Raw genomic sequence first — 16143 nt, 5'->3', positions numbered from 1 at the left:
CTTTGGGATGGATTGAGTTGCTGTCTCCTGAACAATGTTACGGACCTCCATCCATAGTTCCTCAGGCACTCTGTCTATCAGGTCTAATCCCTTAAATCTATTCCTCACCTCCACTGTATATTCATAAGGGATATGATTTAGGTCATACCTGAATGGTTTAGTGGTTTTCCCTACGTTCTTCAATTTAAGCCGAAATTTGGCAAGAAGCAGCTCATGATCTGAGCCACAGTCAGCTCCAGGTCTTGTTTTTACTGACTATATAGAGCTTCTCCATCTTTGGCTGCAAAGGACATAATCGATCTGATTTCGATATTGACCACCTGGTGATGCCCATGTGTAGAGTTGCCTCTTGTGCTGTTGGAAAAGAGCGTTTGCTACGATCAGTGTGTTCTCCTGGCAAAACTCTATTAGCCTTTGTCCTGCTTCATTTTGTACACCAAGGCCATGCTTGCCTGTTATCCCGGTGATTTCTGGACTTCCTGCATTAGCATTCCAATCCCCTATGATGAAAAGGACATCTTTTTTTGGTGTTAGTTCTAGAAGGTGTTGTAGGTCTTCATAGAACCAATCAACCTCAGCTTCTTCGGCCTCAATGGTTGGGGCATAGACTTGAATTACTGTGATGTCGAATGGTTTGCCTTGGATTCGTACTGAGATCATTCATCGGTTTTGAGATTGTATCCCAGTACTGCTTTTCCCACCCTTTTGTTGACTATGAATGCTACTCCATTTCTTCTAAGGGATTCTTGCCCACAGTAGTAGATATAATGGTCACCTGAATTAAATTTGCCCATGCTTGTCCATTTTAGTTCGCTGATTCCCAAGATGTCGATGTTCAATCTTGCTATCTCATGTTTGACCACCTCCAGCTTACCTTGATTCATTGATCTGACATTCCAGGTTCCTAAACAATATTGTTCTTTACAGCATCGGACTTTCTTTTCACCACCAGACACATCCACAGCTGAGTGTCCTTTCGGCTTTGGCCCAGCCGCTTTACTCTTTCTGGTGCTACTTGGAAATTCCCTCTGCTCTTCCCCAGTAGTATATTGGACACCTTCCGACCTGAGGGGCTCAACTTCCGGCGTCATCTCTTTTAGCCTTGTGATACGTTCCATGGGGTTTTCTTGGCAAGAATACTGAAGTGGGTTGCCATTTCCTTCTCCAGTGGATCACATTTTGTCAGAACTCTCCACCATGACCTGTCCATCTTGGGTGGTCCTGCACGGCATAGCTTATGGCTTCACTGGGTTACGCAAGCCCCTTCGCCACAACAAGGCAGTGATCTATGAAGGGGATGTCAAAAGGGATAGGTAGGCAAATATTAAAGGGTCACATCAAAAGGCTGAGAAAAGCCCACCTTTTCTATACAAAATTTTAAAAGAAACACAGAAGAACATGGCTTTAAAGTTGATGTACAGCAGTCCTAAGAACTAAAGGATCTGTACCTGCTGAGTGGGGTATGATGAAAGAGGACTGTCTGTTTTGGCTTCATCCTTCCTTATCATATTTCTTCCAAGCATTAAATCACCTTCTTGAATTCTTGCTGGATTACTGCCATTCTCCCCATCTGCTTCTTCTGCATCTGCTTCTGATGAACTGCTACTAGCGCTGCTCCCCTGGGGAGACTGATCAAATAATTTAAAGGCAAAAAATATATACCCAATTCATTGAAGTTCTCATTTGACAAATACGTTTATGAAGTACATTTATTTCAAAATAACAGTACCTCAAACATTAATGTCATGTTCTTGACTCCACCATTTAACTGTTTCTGGATTCCATTCACATTTCCTACAACATCAGCATTATCATAGTGATTAGTGGAGTACATATCACCAAGTTTTTCTGATATTGGTGCAACGTCTTCGTTTTCAATATTACTGTGAAGAAAAAGCCTTATTTATGTAACATGCTCAGTAAGCCACGTACTAGAAATGAAATTAAAATGTACAATTCCCACTGGTCTAGAGTTGAGAATTTTCATATAGAAGTAGGTGGTTCGTGGTTGTTTTTAATACCATGCCAGTGGAATTTGTAACAGAAATGTGTACCAAAGCTAAAAGACAGAAGTTCTTGGTGCGAACACTTAGATGGTCATGCCCAGATTTTCAATTTAAAAGGGAAGCCCTATTGTATTCTAGCCCTGACAGTACAGATTCAAACACATTAGGCAGACTCAGCAGTGTGTGTCTGTCAACACAGCTGGGAAATGCAGAAAGGACCCATGAGCCCTGGTAACAATATTTCCCAGGGTGTTTTGTCACCCACAATGCTGCTCTTGTAGCGTTGCCATCACATACATTTCAGGAAGACAGGGAGAGGGCAAAGCTGTTTTGGCGTGGGCTGGTGGTGGAGCCAAGTTAACTACAAACAAAGCAAAACTTTAGGAGAGGGGTTGGCTGGGGGTTAGCTAGTAATTAGCCTGGGGGTTCTAAACTTCCCATTTCAAGACTTTAGCTGCATCACTAGATTATGCTTCCCCGTTATTCTAATTTTAATGTTTCTAATAAAACTAATAATGATACCTACGATTTAGTAATAGGCTCATATATGGAGGGGAGGCATGCAGGCTTCATTTGTGTTGAGAGCATGATAAAAAGCACTTGGCAAAAAAATGAACCACCAGTGATATGGTCTTCTTCATTAAGTTTGCCATGCTTTTTATATTAAAAACACTTATTAAAACTAGTATCAACAGGAGTGACAGTTTGTGCTTCTGATGAGATCAATATAATGCTATATTTAAGGTAATTAATAGTTCTAGTTTTTATTTTATTTTTTTCCTTTCTTTCTTTATTACATTACTATACATTTCTGTCCTGCCCAATAGCTGAAGCTCTCTGGGTGGTTCACAACAATTAAAACCATAAAATCTAACAAGTTAAAATACAATTTAAAAGTTTAAAACTACAGTATAAAATAATAAAAATATCCAAAGTAAACCTAGCAGCAATGTAAAGATGTAAATACAGTGACATATTTAAAACAGAAACTGTTTTTGTTATTTAGGAGTTATTACTATTATTGTAATTGTAATGGATCATATTTATATTTTGCTGGTTTTATTTATATCTGTTCCAACCTGGTTTTGGGATGGAAACAGCCTTGGTTGACCCAGTGGATGACTCACACCAGGTAATGGATGGGGAGAGGGGAGTGCAACCTTGTTGGTTCTCCTCGATACTATTAGCCATGGAATCCTGGATGTCTATCTGAATTGGCTTGGGAGGGATGGAGTTGTGCTGCTTGGGGACTTTTGCTGTATCTCATGGCAGTTTCAGGTTCCCCGAGATTCTATCTTGTCCCCTATGTTTTTTAATATCTACATGAAACCACTGGGGGGAGTCATCCTGAGGTTTCGGATGAGGTGTCATCAATATACGAATGACACTCCTCCCTACGTTTCATTTCCATCTACTCATTCTTTTTATCCGTCCTTAATCTCCCACCAACCAACTTCATAGGATGACCCAGGGTTCTAATAAGAGAGGGAGAAAAATGTTTCCAAATCCACTTTTTTCCAGACTTTTTACTAAGCCAAACAGTCCCAGACATTGTAACCTTTCCTCCAGCTCCTTGATCATTTTAGTTGGCCTTTTCTGCACCTCTTCCTATTGGGTGCCATTGTGTATATGCTGTTCTCTGATTTTAATTGTTAACCTTGATTTTATCATAGTTTAATAGTTGTTTTTATCATTGTTTTATTGCATTTTGTGGTTTTACATTTTGTATGCTGCCTCAAGAGTGTTTTCCCTAACAGAAAGCTTACAAGTCTTTAGAAATAAATAAATGTTCCTAGACAAACCACAAACCACTTCCAGGGTTAGACTCTAAAGCAGGGGATAAATTCAAATATAAATAAAATATGAGAAAAGTTTGAGCACTAAACTACAGGAGAGGATAATGCTGCAATCTGCCCTCAACCCTTGAAAGTAGGATTGCACTTTCAAGGATCCTTGTAATACACAAACTTTCCTTCTGTGTACCTCACCAGTCATAATGGAGTGTTGGTAGTAAAGTCACTTTCTCATTAGAAATGACCACACTGCCCTCTGACAGTATTAAAATCTTATAACATGAATGCAAATTAAAACAATAAATGTTGCTAATTCAAAAAATAAAAGATCTGTTCTGAGCTTGATGTTTATTCCTACAATTCCTAGCAGCTTTAGAAGTTAAAATTGTTGTGCAGAGTTAACTGCAAGTTTTTAGAATAATTTTCCTAATATGAAATTATGCCCTCATCTAGCTTTCTAGTAATTGCTACAATGATACAAACAACAACCTTCAAGTCATCACCAATTTAAAAAGATACAGTATTTCTAAATCTGATGTCCAACAGAGCCTTGTGCTTTTACATATACAGCAACGTTTCATCTTTGTCTTCTGACATGCAGTGCTGTGTGTTGCATCAGGGGCTGTTCCCAGGTTTCGTTTCTTCAGTTTAAGGAGCAGCTTGTTAGGCAGCACTGGGAACTGCCCCTAGAAAGGGGCAAGAGCCCATAAATCCCACTGCACATGGAGAATTGCCTTTTAGATTTGCATTGCCTTTTAGATTCTCATTCCAAAATGTCACATTTTGCTATGATCAAAAGAACAGCTACACTTACAAAAGTGGTCCAGAGCTGTTATCTGCCAGAATGAGTGATGGTCTGTCTATCTGCTGGACAGTAAAAGGGGAACTGGAACTGGACCCTGAGCTTCCTGAAGACAAGCTAGGTAGGTGGGTTTCAGAAAAATAATCTGGAGCAGAATCAAGTTGTAGTGGTAGGTGGTTACTATGGATGTCATCGGTAACTGGTGAATCCATGATTCCACACATCAGAATATGAGAAAGACTGCAGTCATCACAAGTACATCTGTTCATGAATTTAAAATATCATAAATGTTATTAGCACCACAGATTTTATTCAGTTCCTTTAAGTTAGCTGTAACTAGCTGAGAGTTAGCTGTAATAGTGAGCAACTAATCATGCACAGCTACTGGTGGCCCTGGATACAGATCGCATTCTCATCAAAAATGCATCCAGCCAAATCATTAAGGCCTGGATGAGCATCATGATGTGGATGGAGATATGCATCCAGATTCATAGATTGACAATATATGTGAAAGGCTGCTTATGTGCATAGATCTCTCTCACTGGATTGAGGCCACCATATTTTACACTATTTAATGTCCTATATTATCCAAACTAAAAGGGCTAATATTGTATTATGAAATCATATTAAAATAATATGTAACTGATATAACAGCAAAATGTTATATACTCACTTGCGCTTGTAATTGCAATTGGGACAATCAGAAATGCTCAGTCGTGATGACAACAGATGTCTCATGGTGTCTGTGAAGTTATTTTCTCCGGATATTGCTTTCTTGCCATTTAATGAGAATTAGCAAGAGTTTAATATATACTGCGAATTATTCTCAGTACAATTTTTATAGTTGACAAATCAATATAAAAATCTTTTCTTTTTAAAACTATAACTTCAAAATGAAACTGATAACTCAATAAAACACAATTGGATAATAAATATACTGCCCAAGATTGTTTTTAAACCCAACTATAAAATACTAACTTAGAAATAACAAATACTAATGATCATCTCCTAAAACAGCAACACCTGAGAGAACAATCCTATGTCCCCTAGACAGTGTGTGGGGAGCGATAATTCAGATTCCTGGATCTGAGTTCAGAGACAGACCCTGACCTTGGACCCAGGCGTCTGAGTGCCCCTCCCCTCCCCCTCGCAGCCGGTACAGAAAGAACTGCACCAGCTGCCTCTCTGAGGTCACACAGGTGACCTCAGAGAGGAGGGAAAGGGGGCAGTTCTGTGGGGGGGGAAGGGGACTGGGGAAGCGGGGATACGAGCTATCCCCAGCCCTCTCCAGCCTCCTTTCTTCCCTCTCCACAGGGGTCTAGCTAGATGAGCAGAACTGCAAAGTGGGAGAAGCACAAAGGTGAAGATCACCTCCACCCCCCTCCCATTCCACATAGGATGTCTGTCAGCCCCCAAGTTCGGAGGCTGACAGGCCCCCAGATAGGACTGTGCTCGAAGCTGTCTTAAAGACCAACTACAACTCACATGTTCCCCTTGGGTGAGTATAAATTGCCCCCAGATGAAAAGGGTTTATCAAGAGCTTCATGTTTTCTGCTTACTTCAACATGAGTTTGGCCTTTTAAATAAAAAAATGAATCCCTTATACATGCTGAGTTCAGCACAGGGAGCATTCAGAACTTGTGATTCAGTTTGGTGTGTGAAGCTTCCTGATTTGTTTCATAAACACCAAAGTTATTGCAGCTGCCTTTTGTGGTCTTTTGTAGCTAACTAAGAACCTGTAATTGATCGCATGATTATCTGGGCTAGACTAATTACTTTCTGCCTGCCCTGAAGCTGAGCCATTTGAAATATGTTAGGTTAGTCATTTGGGAATTCTTTGTATTTGAAAGAAGTTGCAACAATTTCTGTCTTAAGAGTAAACAGATGGAAACATGCTACAGATGTTGATGATGTCGGCACTGCTAAGTTGATCGTGTTATCACATAACACTGCTTTTGTAAAGGATCACGGAACTTATTTTGAATACATTCAAACTATAACTGAATTGTCACTATTTGTACTTTTTGCATTTCATTTCCCTCCAACCTCACTGCTTACAATTTCCCACCACCACTCATGTGTACGTGTAACTGCATTTAAGAATTTTCAATGCATCCACAAAAAGTTAATGCCATAATAAATTTGTTAGTCTTTAAGGTGCCACAAGACATATCTTGAAGACAGAAATAGTAAGAAAAAATCTACTGCTTGGTTCACTTTTTTATCCTAATCCTCTGACCCAAGAACAGCTTTTATATACCAATTACATTTAAATATATGGTATTAAAGGATTTTTTCAAGAAGTTTTTATTTTCTATCTGAGCCAGTGGCTTAGTAAAAAAAATTGTGGGCTACTAATTTTTGTGGACAGATTTGCAAAGTTGCTCTCATATTGTTTTTAGTAAAAGATGAGAACTCCAACACCAGTTTAGAGTAATGATATGAATTTGGATTTTTTTTAACCCTTTAAATGCACAGCATGGACAGAGAAGATATAGTGCATTTGTATGTATGGACTGAAGTATGGTGGAGAAAAAAAAAGTCTATCCTTGGGCATAGCTCCTCAATATATCACAGGACTCCACCTTTTCTGGTGAAGCAGTAAAGACAACAGCAAGGAGTCTATAGCCTCTGACAACTACTGGCTGTTCCTCAGGTCTAGCAAGGCCTATATAGTTGGTATGATCATCACAGGATAGGCAAAGCTGTGCTGCTAGCCACCATGAAGCAGTCAGATCTGCTGCTCTTCTTCAGTCTGAGCAACTTTCTGCCAAGGGAGGCCACTAGACTATTCCTCTGTGCTGCTTGCCTGACTATACCCATCTCTCCTGTGACTTTTTTTCCTTTGTACATAACATGGCTTTGTAGGAAGGGGAAATTCATGCCAAAACGAATAAACAGAAATCATATTTTCTTATGGGGGGTGTGAGTCATTTGGATTTTCCACCATAGGGTGCCATGCTCTTGTGTCAGCTCTAACCCCCAAATCAGAGATGCAAGACTTTGATCCCTTATTAATCAGTAGCAAGGATAGGACAGGTGCTTCTCTGGTATGAGCCCCTATAAGTCTGACAAGGAGTGGGGAGGGGAGGAACTAGGTGAAGACCAGATGCCAACTATCTGTACTGACATCTATGATGAACCACTGCCTGTCCTCACTCATGTCCCTCTGGACTCACCACCATTCTCCCAAAGCCCAGTGCCACCCCTTAAATAGTAACCTGAGCACCTGGAGGCTAGCTGGACACATCTATGGCCAAAGAAGAATCCCTCTCATGCCATTCACACAGATTTCTTTCTCTGCACATCCTGTAAGGTATAGCCACACTCACAAGACAAATTGCATTTCTCTCTCCAAACCAAGCTGAGATCACTATCTTTTCTCTCACAGGGCAGTATTCCTTGGTTAAACACTTACAGACTGGAAAGGACACCATTGTGATGATGAAGTATGTTCAGCTGGAGGTCAGGAATGTTTAGAACTTAGCTTCTTAAGGGTCAGAAACAGCCATATAAGTTATTTGCTCTCATGAAAGGTATAATTAAAGTCTGACGGGTAGTTCCTCTCACATTCTTAAATGAGGACTTCTTAAAGAATCCAGTTAGTAGCTGCCAGAGAAAAATGCCAAAGCAGGTGGAAATTCCTGGATGGCTATTGTCCAGGAAAGTTAAAATAGAGCAAAGCCTGTCAGTAAGAAGAGGTGCAGGCTAACGGTGTTGCAGAAGTTTTGATAGTGTTGATTGCACTCCTCCTCCACAGCCACCCCTGGCCGCAAGGGCCCCAAAACATCTCTTCAGCAGGGGGAAGGTCGTGGCGGCAAGCACTCTTACTCCCTGGCAGAGCATCTTTTCTCAGTGGGGACTGGGACTACAAATCTCAGAACCTCTGGTGGGAAATTAACATTCTACACATCATTTTTGCCAAAAAGAAGGCCTCTAGTTCCAATGTTAGCTAGTGCCAGGATCTCTCTAGCTTGGCCTGAGTTTCCACAAAGATACCAAAGAGGACCTGCTGAAGAAGCAGTTACAGGACTAAACAGAGATTGTGATAGAAGTCTGGAACCTTGAACTCAGAATCATATTTTGGGTTTAGGTTTGAACTGCCTCCTAAATAGAGCAAGAGCCTGTGACAGTTTTGCACACCCAAGATAACCGTTTCCAGCCAATGAAACAAATGGGCTTTTGCACTTGAAAGAGACCTTTATTCGAAGCAATTTGGGGTGATTTACACCACAATCATAAAGATGTTTACTCAGCAGTAAGCAGGGTTGATAAAAATCAATTATTTAAAAAAAATTTAAAAATCAGATTTTTAAAATTTAAATTAGATTTTTGTTATTTGAATCAGATTTTGAAATTTTCTTTAAACAATTAGTAAAAAAAGAGCCTAGGTCAAAGATATCATCATGAATACTAATTATACAACTTCTAATTATATTCTATGAATATGGTAACAGCAGTTAATGGAGATGGGAGATAATCTGATCAGTCCTATTCGGCATTGCAGCTGGTGCACAGAATTGCATGCTCTCTGTCTCTGTCTCAAGGCCTTGCCTCTCTCTAAGTGCAAAGATAGAGAAGGTCAGTGAATAGAGAACTTGGGGAGGTGGAGTAGATTTGAACAAGGAGGACAAGTCTGGATATAAATGCAATGGATAGGGGAGGGGAGCAGAATGTGAAACCAAAACAGAACATATTCATGCACTCCTGACTCCTGAGGAAACTTCTGCTGCAATGTATCCTCCACAAAAATCAGTGTGCATGTTTTGTTAATGTTGTTGTTTGTTGAAGAAGAAAACTAATCAGAAGAATAAACACTTACTAGTATAATTTAAAAGCCTGTTTGGTGGTGGTAATTCTGGCACACCATGACAAAAATATGATTAACTGAACAGTTGGAGCTAGTTCATCTCCTGAATGACTTCACAAGTTCATTCTGCTTTAGTACTAAAATGACCAAATTATCATCCCATTTTTGATGAAAATTTATCTGAAAACAATCCAGAATAATTGCTTAGTTTGTACCTACCTTCTAATAAAACCTACATCTGAATATATATGAAGGTTATATTAAAAACGTACTTCTACTAAAAATGATTACATAGAATCTTCCTCACTAGTGATTTAAACTGTGATTGAAATCATTAAAATTTAGTCTTCAAAGAAGCGATTTAAATCAATTTGATTTAAATAAATCAACCCTGGCAGTAAGTCCTACTGAAATCAATACAACTTATTAGGGAGTAAGTGTGCCTAGGGCTGTTGCTTTAGGCCAGCCTTTCCCAACCTGTTGTTTTGGAAAATGATCAGGAATGCTGGGAGTTGTAGCCCAAAACATCTAGAGGGCATCAAGTTGGAGAAGGCTGCTTTAGGCAAGGCATCTCAAAGAGCCCCCAACCACCTTTAATTTACATTATAATGCATGTGGCTGAAAGCTCACTTTGTGTAGAAAATGTGTTATAATACATAATATATAATGTCCAACCTAATGTTAGTGTGAAATCAAATGATTTCCAAGTTCCCCCAACCCCCAAAATACATTCCATTTATGTAAGAAGTTATATGGTTGGGACCAATTTGTGTGGAAATGCAATACAAAATATGAAGTCTGGAAATATTTTAGGGGGAAGGGTCCCAGGTCAGATACAATTTTTACACAAAAGGCCCTTTGCTCATCTTAAGGGACATGACAGAAACCATTCTGAGAGGCTGTATGAGGCATCTGGAAACCAGATGCCAAAGATCAGATGCCAAATTATCTTTTATCCCCACCTGGGCAGACAGGTGTGTCTCACATGCAGGCTGGCCTTAAGACAAAAGGAAACAAAACATCTCTTCGTATGATAAATTCATAGCACATTGCAACTGGGTGTGACCAGACCTACAAAAGTTATATGATCATGATATGACTTTGCAAGTGCAAAACAACCTTGACGATACAAGGAAAAGGAACCCTACAGTTCTTCAATGCTTTGGGGAATAACCTTGAAGAATCTAGCAGGCCCCATATAGACACAGAATCTGGAATACTAGTTCAGGATCACTGGAATAATTTATTTCAACGTTGAATTTCAACTGATGCAAACATCTGCATCAAATCCTGTCAGTTTGAAATCTTCTATTTTGAAAAGTACTTGAAGAGCAGACCTCTCATACCTGATGTGTTCTTCAGAGAACTCAGAGCTTTTCTTGATACATGAAGTATACTAAGTGAACATTCTTCAGTACTGCATGAGATTCTTGTGGGATATGAAGAGTTCTGCAAGGCAACTGAAGAAGGTGTTCAATTGGAGATACAGCAAAGTACTGGATAGCTTACATAAATTTCTTACATTTCTTTCATCAATTCTCAAGGAGCATTAGGAAACTCTGGCCTATACATCTAGGGCCTATCAAGGCTTTCCATTCTTTTCTTTGCATTTAATCAGCCTAACAAGAGGGTTGATGTAATTTCATCATAACATGCTGAAACCAGAGGAATCTCATTCAGGAATCAAAGCTGAATTCAACAACTGCACCTTTGCAATCTGAAGAACATTTCACTGAGTCCTATTGATTTCACTCTGGCACAGTGAATGTTGAGGCTGTAAGCAGGCTGAGATCACATTTGCTAACTCCATTTCAACAGGAATGGTGGGGTCAAGCCGTGAATGACATCAAAACCTGCCTTCTTTTGTAATCGACCAATTTGGGGTTGTTTTTGTTTTTTTAAACAACAAGAGTTTTCAGCCTCAAAGAACTTAAAGGACATAAGGTTAGTAACTGATGACACAAAAGAGCATCTCAATGCTTTTGATGGCAGTGTGAACAAGGAAATCTCTTAAATATCAATTCTGGAAAGGCTGCAAGGATTGCAACAAGGGTTTTTGTCCTGAACGCTGAAGAAAATGATAAGAGCTGTCAGGAAGCATTCATTATGGAGTAACAGATCTTTGTATACATTAATACCAATCTTCAGCTGAGATGGCTTATGTATCCAAAATGTCATTCCCCCCCCCCCACACACACACACACAAGGGAGGTATCTGCAGGCTCAAGGGAACCCCAAGGTTTCCAGAAATACCAAAAAACTTTTAGAAAAAAATGCTAAAGGGGGAAGGACTCCCCCGCCCCCAAACAGCCAAGGGAAGCCGGAAATTGCTCAGTGACGACAGAATGCTGACAGACTGTTGAGAGGGGGAAAATGTTGTAGAGGGGGACATGGAATGGAGTTGCGGGTCCCAACTGTATATACTAGTGGTGATCTCAATTCTTCAAATACTCCAAATACTAGATGTAGCCACACAACACCATCTATGCACAAGAGGGAGGTATCAGAAGGCTTGGGTAAAGGTTTGCAAGAATATCAAAAAAATCTTTAGATTGGTGCAAGGGGGAAGAATGGAAAACTAGGAGGGAGTAGGAATGGAATGGAGTGTCTGAAATCCTAAACAGGAAAACTCCATAGAACATCATTTTATTGCAGGTCCCACTTGCCCTAGTAAATCCAAGCATCTAGCATGCAATGTAAGATGTCTACTTTCATTTCAGATGTATGAAGACAAAGAAAAAATGCTGACAGAAAATTCTTCAAATGAAACTGGAGAGGCCTAAAGGGGAGAATCTTGCAGATTGTACTTGAAAGAAAAATGTTGACAAGGCATAAGTGTTCACAGTTACCACCTCACATACCACTTGTTTCATGTCCTACTGATGGTTTGATGAACAAATGTGACAAGTCCTTTCTATTAAGGCACTTTGAAAGTTGTGTGACAAGTAATCCATCACTTACTGCGGTTTGTGTAATTGTAGATAATTTTTTTTTTCTTTATCTCACTGGAGAACCGCCAATCACACTGAGTGAGGCAGCTTTCTCTCCACAGTCTGTGAAAACTGTGCAGTATAGCTGCTGAATAACCTGATGTACTAGGCAGAACTATTTCACCATCTATCAAAGTGCTGGAGTGAGACAAAAGATGTGACACAGATGATTAAGGGTTTCAGTTTGTAATTTCTGATGCAGTTTAGCAAAGACTAGACGACTTTCTGAAGGCACTAGGGAATAACTTCAAACAATCACAGGTTATATACACAATTGAATCATGGTAGGCTGACATTGCTAAGCACCAAGGCAATTTATGCCTCAAGTAATAAACCTATGATAGTAATTTAGGAGTGTAAATGCAAGCTGGAGGAGGGTAGTGGGTAAGAGACTGAGCTATGTATTGGCAAGTCCATGGTTCAAATCTCATGCCTGCCCTGAACTCACTAGGTGGCCTTATGTAAGACACTTCTCTCTCCGCCTCTACTCCCACCCCCACATCTATAATATGAGAAGAATACTAACTACTTTACAGATTACAATGTGTACATGACAAACAAAAGTGCTATATAAATGCTATTATTACTAAATGGAAGAATTACTTGAAAATTCCTAGAGGTCCAGATGTGTTGCTAGAAACCACCCTCCAACATTTTGAGATAACCGTTCTTGCTACCCATTTGGGCCAGTCATTGTGTGACGTCATTCCTACTTTTCTTGCAATGATCATTCTACCATTTTCAAGAAAGGCAAAGGTGAAGCCATTTGCCATCCTAGAAAGGAATCAAAAGGCTCAGGCTAACAGAAGTCATAGAAGAGGAGGTATACCTGGATTAAGAAATTAGTCTGCACTATATAAGGTAAAAATGGAGTGCAAGAAGCTCATTTCAAGGAGGATTTACAAGCATTCTGAAATAGACTTCCATTTTTTGTGACAGGAGAAGTAGTCTCCTTTGTTAATTTGGAAGCTACTTCTCCACTGCAAATCATTGTGGATATATATTTTGGATTACTGCATGTTTTAACATGAACCTGAACCAATTCATTCTTTTCTATATGTAATTAAATTATTCATATTTTTATTGTAAACTGCTTTGGGGTCATTTTTGATGAAGGGTGATATATAAATTACCTAAATAAAATAGTTATTATAAACAGGTCTCTTTGCCATTGGAGATTTGGTACCAAAATAGACAAATAGAGTTTTCTATAGTTAAGTCCCAATTCAGTCGGTTGAATTATTTCTTCACACACAAGAATGTAAGTTTTCAAAGGGTTAGAGCCCCATTTTTGTTATGGCAGATCATATAATGTAGGCTCAGTTATATAAACAGCACTCTCTATTTAGGTACTTAGGCTGCAATCCTATTCAGATAGGCGGCCATCTCCAAACTCGGAGGTGACCACCTATCCAATGCAGGGCAGCAGAAGCATGAAGGGGATCATTCCCTCCATGCTTCTCCTGCCCTGCATTTTCAGCTAGACAGATGATTGCGGCTGTCTAGTCGCAGGAGGGCAGAGCGGGGGAGGAGGCTGCTGTACGACACATTGGATGTGTCATATAGGCATTTCCACCCTCCCCGCCTCGGAATGCACCCTGGAATGCCCCTTTTTGGCCGCTCTGCACTCCTCTTGCAAGTGCAGAGGACAGGGCTGTTCTGCTCTACCTCCGAGCCGGCGTAGAAGTGGGGGGAAGGTCGGTTCCTCGGATCGCGGGCTCCGAGGTCGGTTCCCGAAAAACACCATATCCTATGGTCATCTAGCTGCTGTCTAGCGGCCATAGGATTGCTCCCTCCAAAATACAGAGTTAGCTATACCTTACTTAGTTTAAAAGTGAGTTACTTATAGCTCTATTTTTGTCAGTGTTTTAAAAAAATATTTAATTCTTTTCTGTACAGTAGTGAAGGCAATGCCGTATTCAATAAATGTAAAAGCTTTATTTTAAATAAGTGAGCTTTGCATATATGATTCACCCACAGAAATGAGTGTAAATACTCAATGTTTTATTATTTATTTACTACATTTCTATACCGCTTAACAGTAGAAGCTGCCTGGGTGGTTCACTGTTGCAGCTTTTAAGCTTTTTACTGACCATCTGCATAGCTCATTATATTGGTCAATCTTGAGACTTATTGATAATATTTTTAATTTATTTAAATATTAAAGTATACAGTAAGAATATATGAACATATACAATCAATAATTCATAGATAAAGAGAAATGAAATCAAGAATGATAAAATAAGTCAACCGATAACACAAATGAATTATCAACTTTTCTTACAATATTTTACACGAATATCTATACACGCAACCTGGGGGTATTCCAATAAAGTAGAAATCTACTCCACTGTTTACTACAGTAGGGACATTTATGAGAGCAGTGGCTAGTCATTTGTTAATTGCTTAGAATGAGTTCTTATAAGTATATCTTGTTCCTAAACGTAGAATTTAAATGTTTGATATCAGTAAACTGTTAATATGATTAAGACCTTGGGTGTCTAGTTTGAGATTTGACTGTATTACGTAATGCAATTCACTTCATTTATAGATCATCACTCCTCCATTTTTACCCTTCTATGCAGATCCTTACAGAACATTTATAGAATTACCTCTATAAAGATGCATAAATAAAATGAATTATTGAGCTTTCAATTTTTTTAAAATTTACAAATGTTAAAAGTAGTTATGGAAGCTGTTCATGTGATTTAACTGGGGCGGACTTTGATCATACAAGCTGAATCACATCTTGAATCCTTAAGTAGAAACAGATTGTTTCAGTCTTGCTCAACTTCTCATTTTGATGTGTTCATAAATAAATGTGGATTCTCCTATATTTAATTCTATAGCATCTTTGCACTCTGGCTTCATGATTAAGGCATTTGCCAAACTGGACAAGACCAGCATCCTACTGAAGCTCAGTTTCGTATCATACCGGCACAATGGACTAGTTCGCACAACACAACAGCTCACCGTGAGGCTATGGTGTGCGTGGCCACCATTTTAAATATGCGCGCACCCCCCCCCCCGGGGATTGTCATGTCATGCATACCTGGTGAGCATGGGTTAAAGAACTCTCGCATAACCCTAGAACAGACCATGGGTTATGCAAGGGTTGTTCACATAACTCATGCTCACCGGGTTCGCACAACATGCCAAACCCCGAGTGGGGGTTGGATATGCAAAGTGGCGCCTGCTCATGATGGCTTAAATAATCCACAACGAGCTACACCATGTCATGCAAATCAGGTCGATGTTTGTAGTCAAGCCTATCAATAACAGCTCAACAGAGATGTTGGAACTGAAGTTTGTTAACTACAGCCTCTCTGGCATTTGGATACAATCTCTTAATGACATATCAACTTTGGAAGAATATCAGTATATTTGGGACATTGTGGACTAAATGTTTAATAACTAATTTTTGTATATTATGTTGCTACACTATATCAGGTGGTCCTTGATTTATTGTGAGGGCCCCCTTCTATTTTCTGTTGAAGCTAGGCTTGATATGTTTGCAAAAATGGTCACGCTCAAGGGAGGCTGTTCCATTGCAGCAAAGGGATCAAAGGAAACAAATGTTCTCCATGTGGTTCTGTCACACACTTGAAGATTTGGCACATCAGTTCAGTCTGTGGATTTTTGACCAATGCATTGAGACATCCATCAATTTCCCATCCACCTCCACCCCAATCAAGTGATTGGGAACTACTTGTAGATAAAGTATGTTTCCTGCTGGTTTGAG

General features: G+C 39.6%; 1 protein-coding gene across 11 annotated transcripts in view; it reads right to left on the bottom strand.

The window, feature by feature from the left end:
• The window catches only part of FAM193A (family with sequence similarity 193 member A), a 93782-nt gene that overhangs the window by 57663 nt on the left and 19976 nt on the right, over positions 1-16143 (bottom strand). For 4 of the 11 annotated variants that reach the window (XM_084850812.1, XM_084850802.1, XM_084850804.1 and 1 more), the window contains 4 exons: positions 5275-5375; positions 4614-4862; positions 1730-1883; positions 1449-1628 (listed from right to left, as the gene is read on the bottom strand). The exons of 1 other annotated variant lie outside the window; for it this stretch is intronic. In XM_084850812.1, coding sequence (XP_084706938.1) covers positions 1449-1628; positions 1730-1883; positions 4614-4862; positions 5275-5375 — 684 coding nt within the window. Of the gene's footprint in view, positions 1-1448; positions 1629-1729; positions 1884-4613; positions 4863-5274; positions 5376-10757; positions 12517-16143 lie in introns of those variants that run through there. 6 more of the 11 variants (XM_084850811.1, XM_084850803.1, XM_084850809.1 and 3 more) reach the window with 5 other exon arrangements.

The sequence above is a fragment of the Heloderma suspectum genome, chromosome 4 (assembly GCF_057233095.1).
Source record: "Heloderma suspectum isolate Gila_16-S chromosome 4, 16-S_ref, whole genome shotgun sequence".
Taxonomy (NCBI): Eukaryota; Metazoa; Chordata; class Lepidosauria; order Squamata; family Helodermatidae; genus Heloderma; species Heloderma suspectum.
The sequence above is the reverse complement of the archived record's forward strand: the minus strand, read 5'-3'. Positions and strand labels throughout refer to the sequence as shown.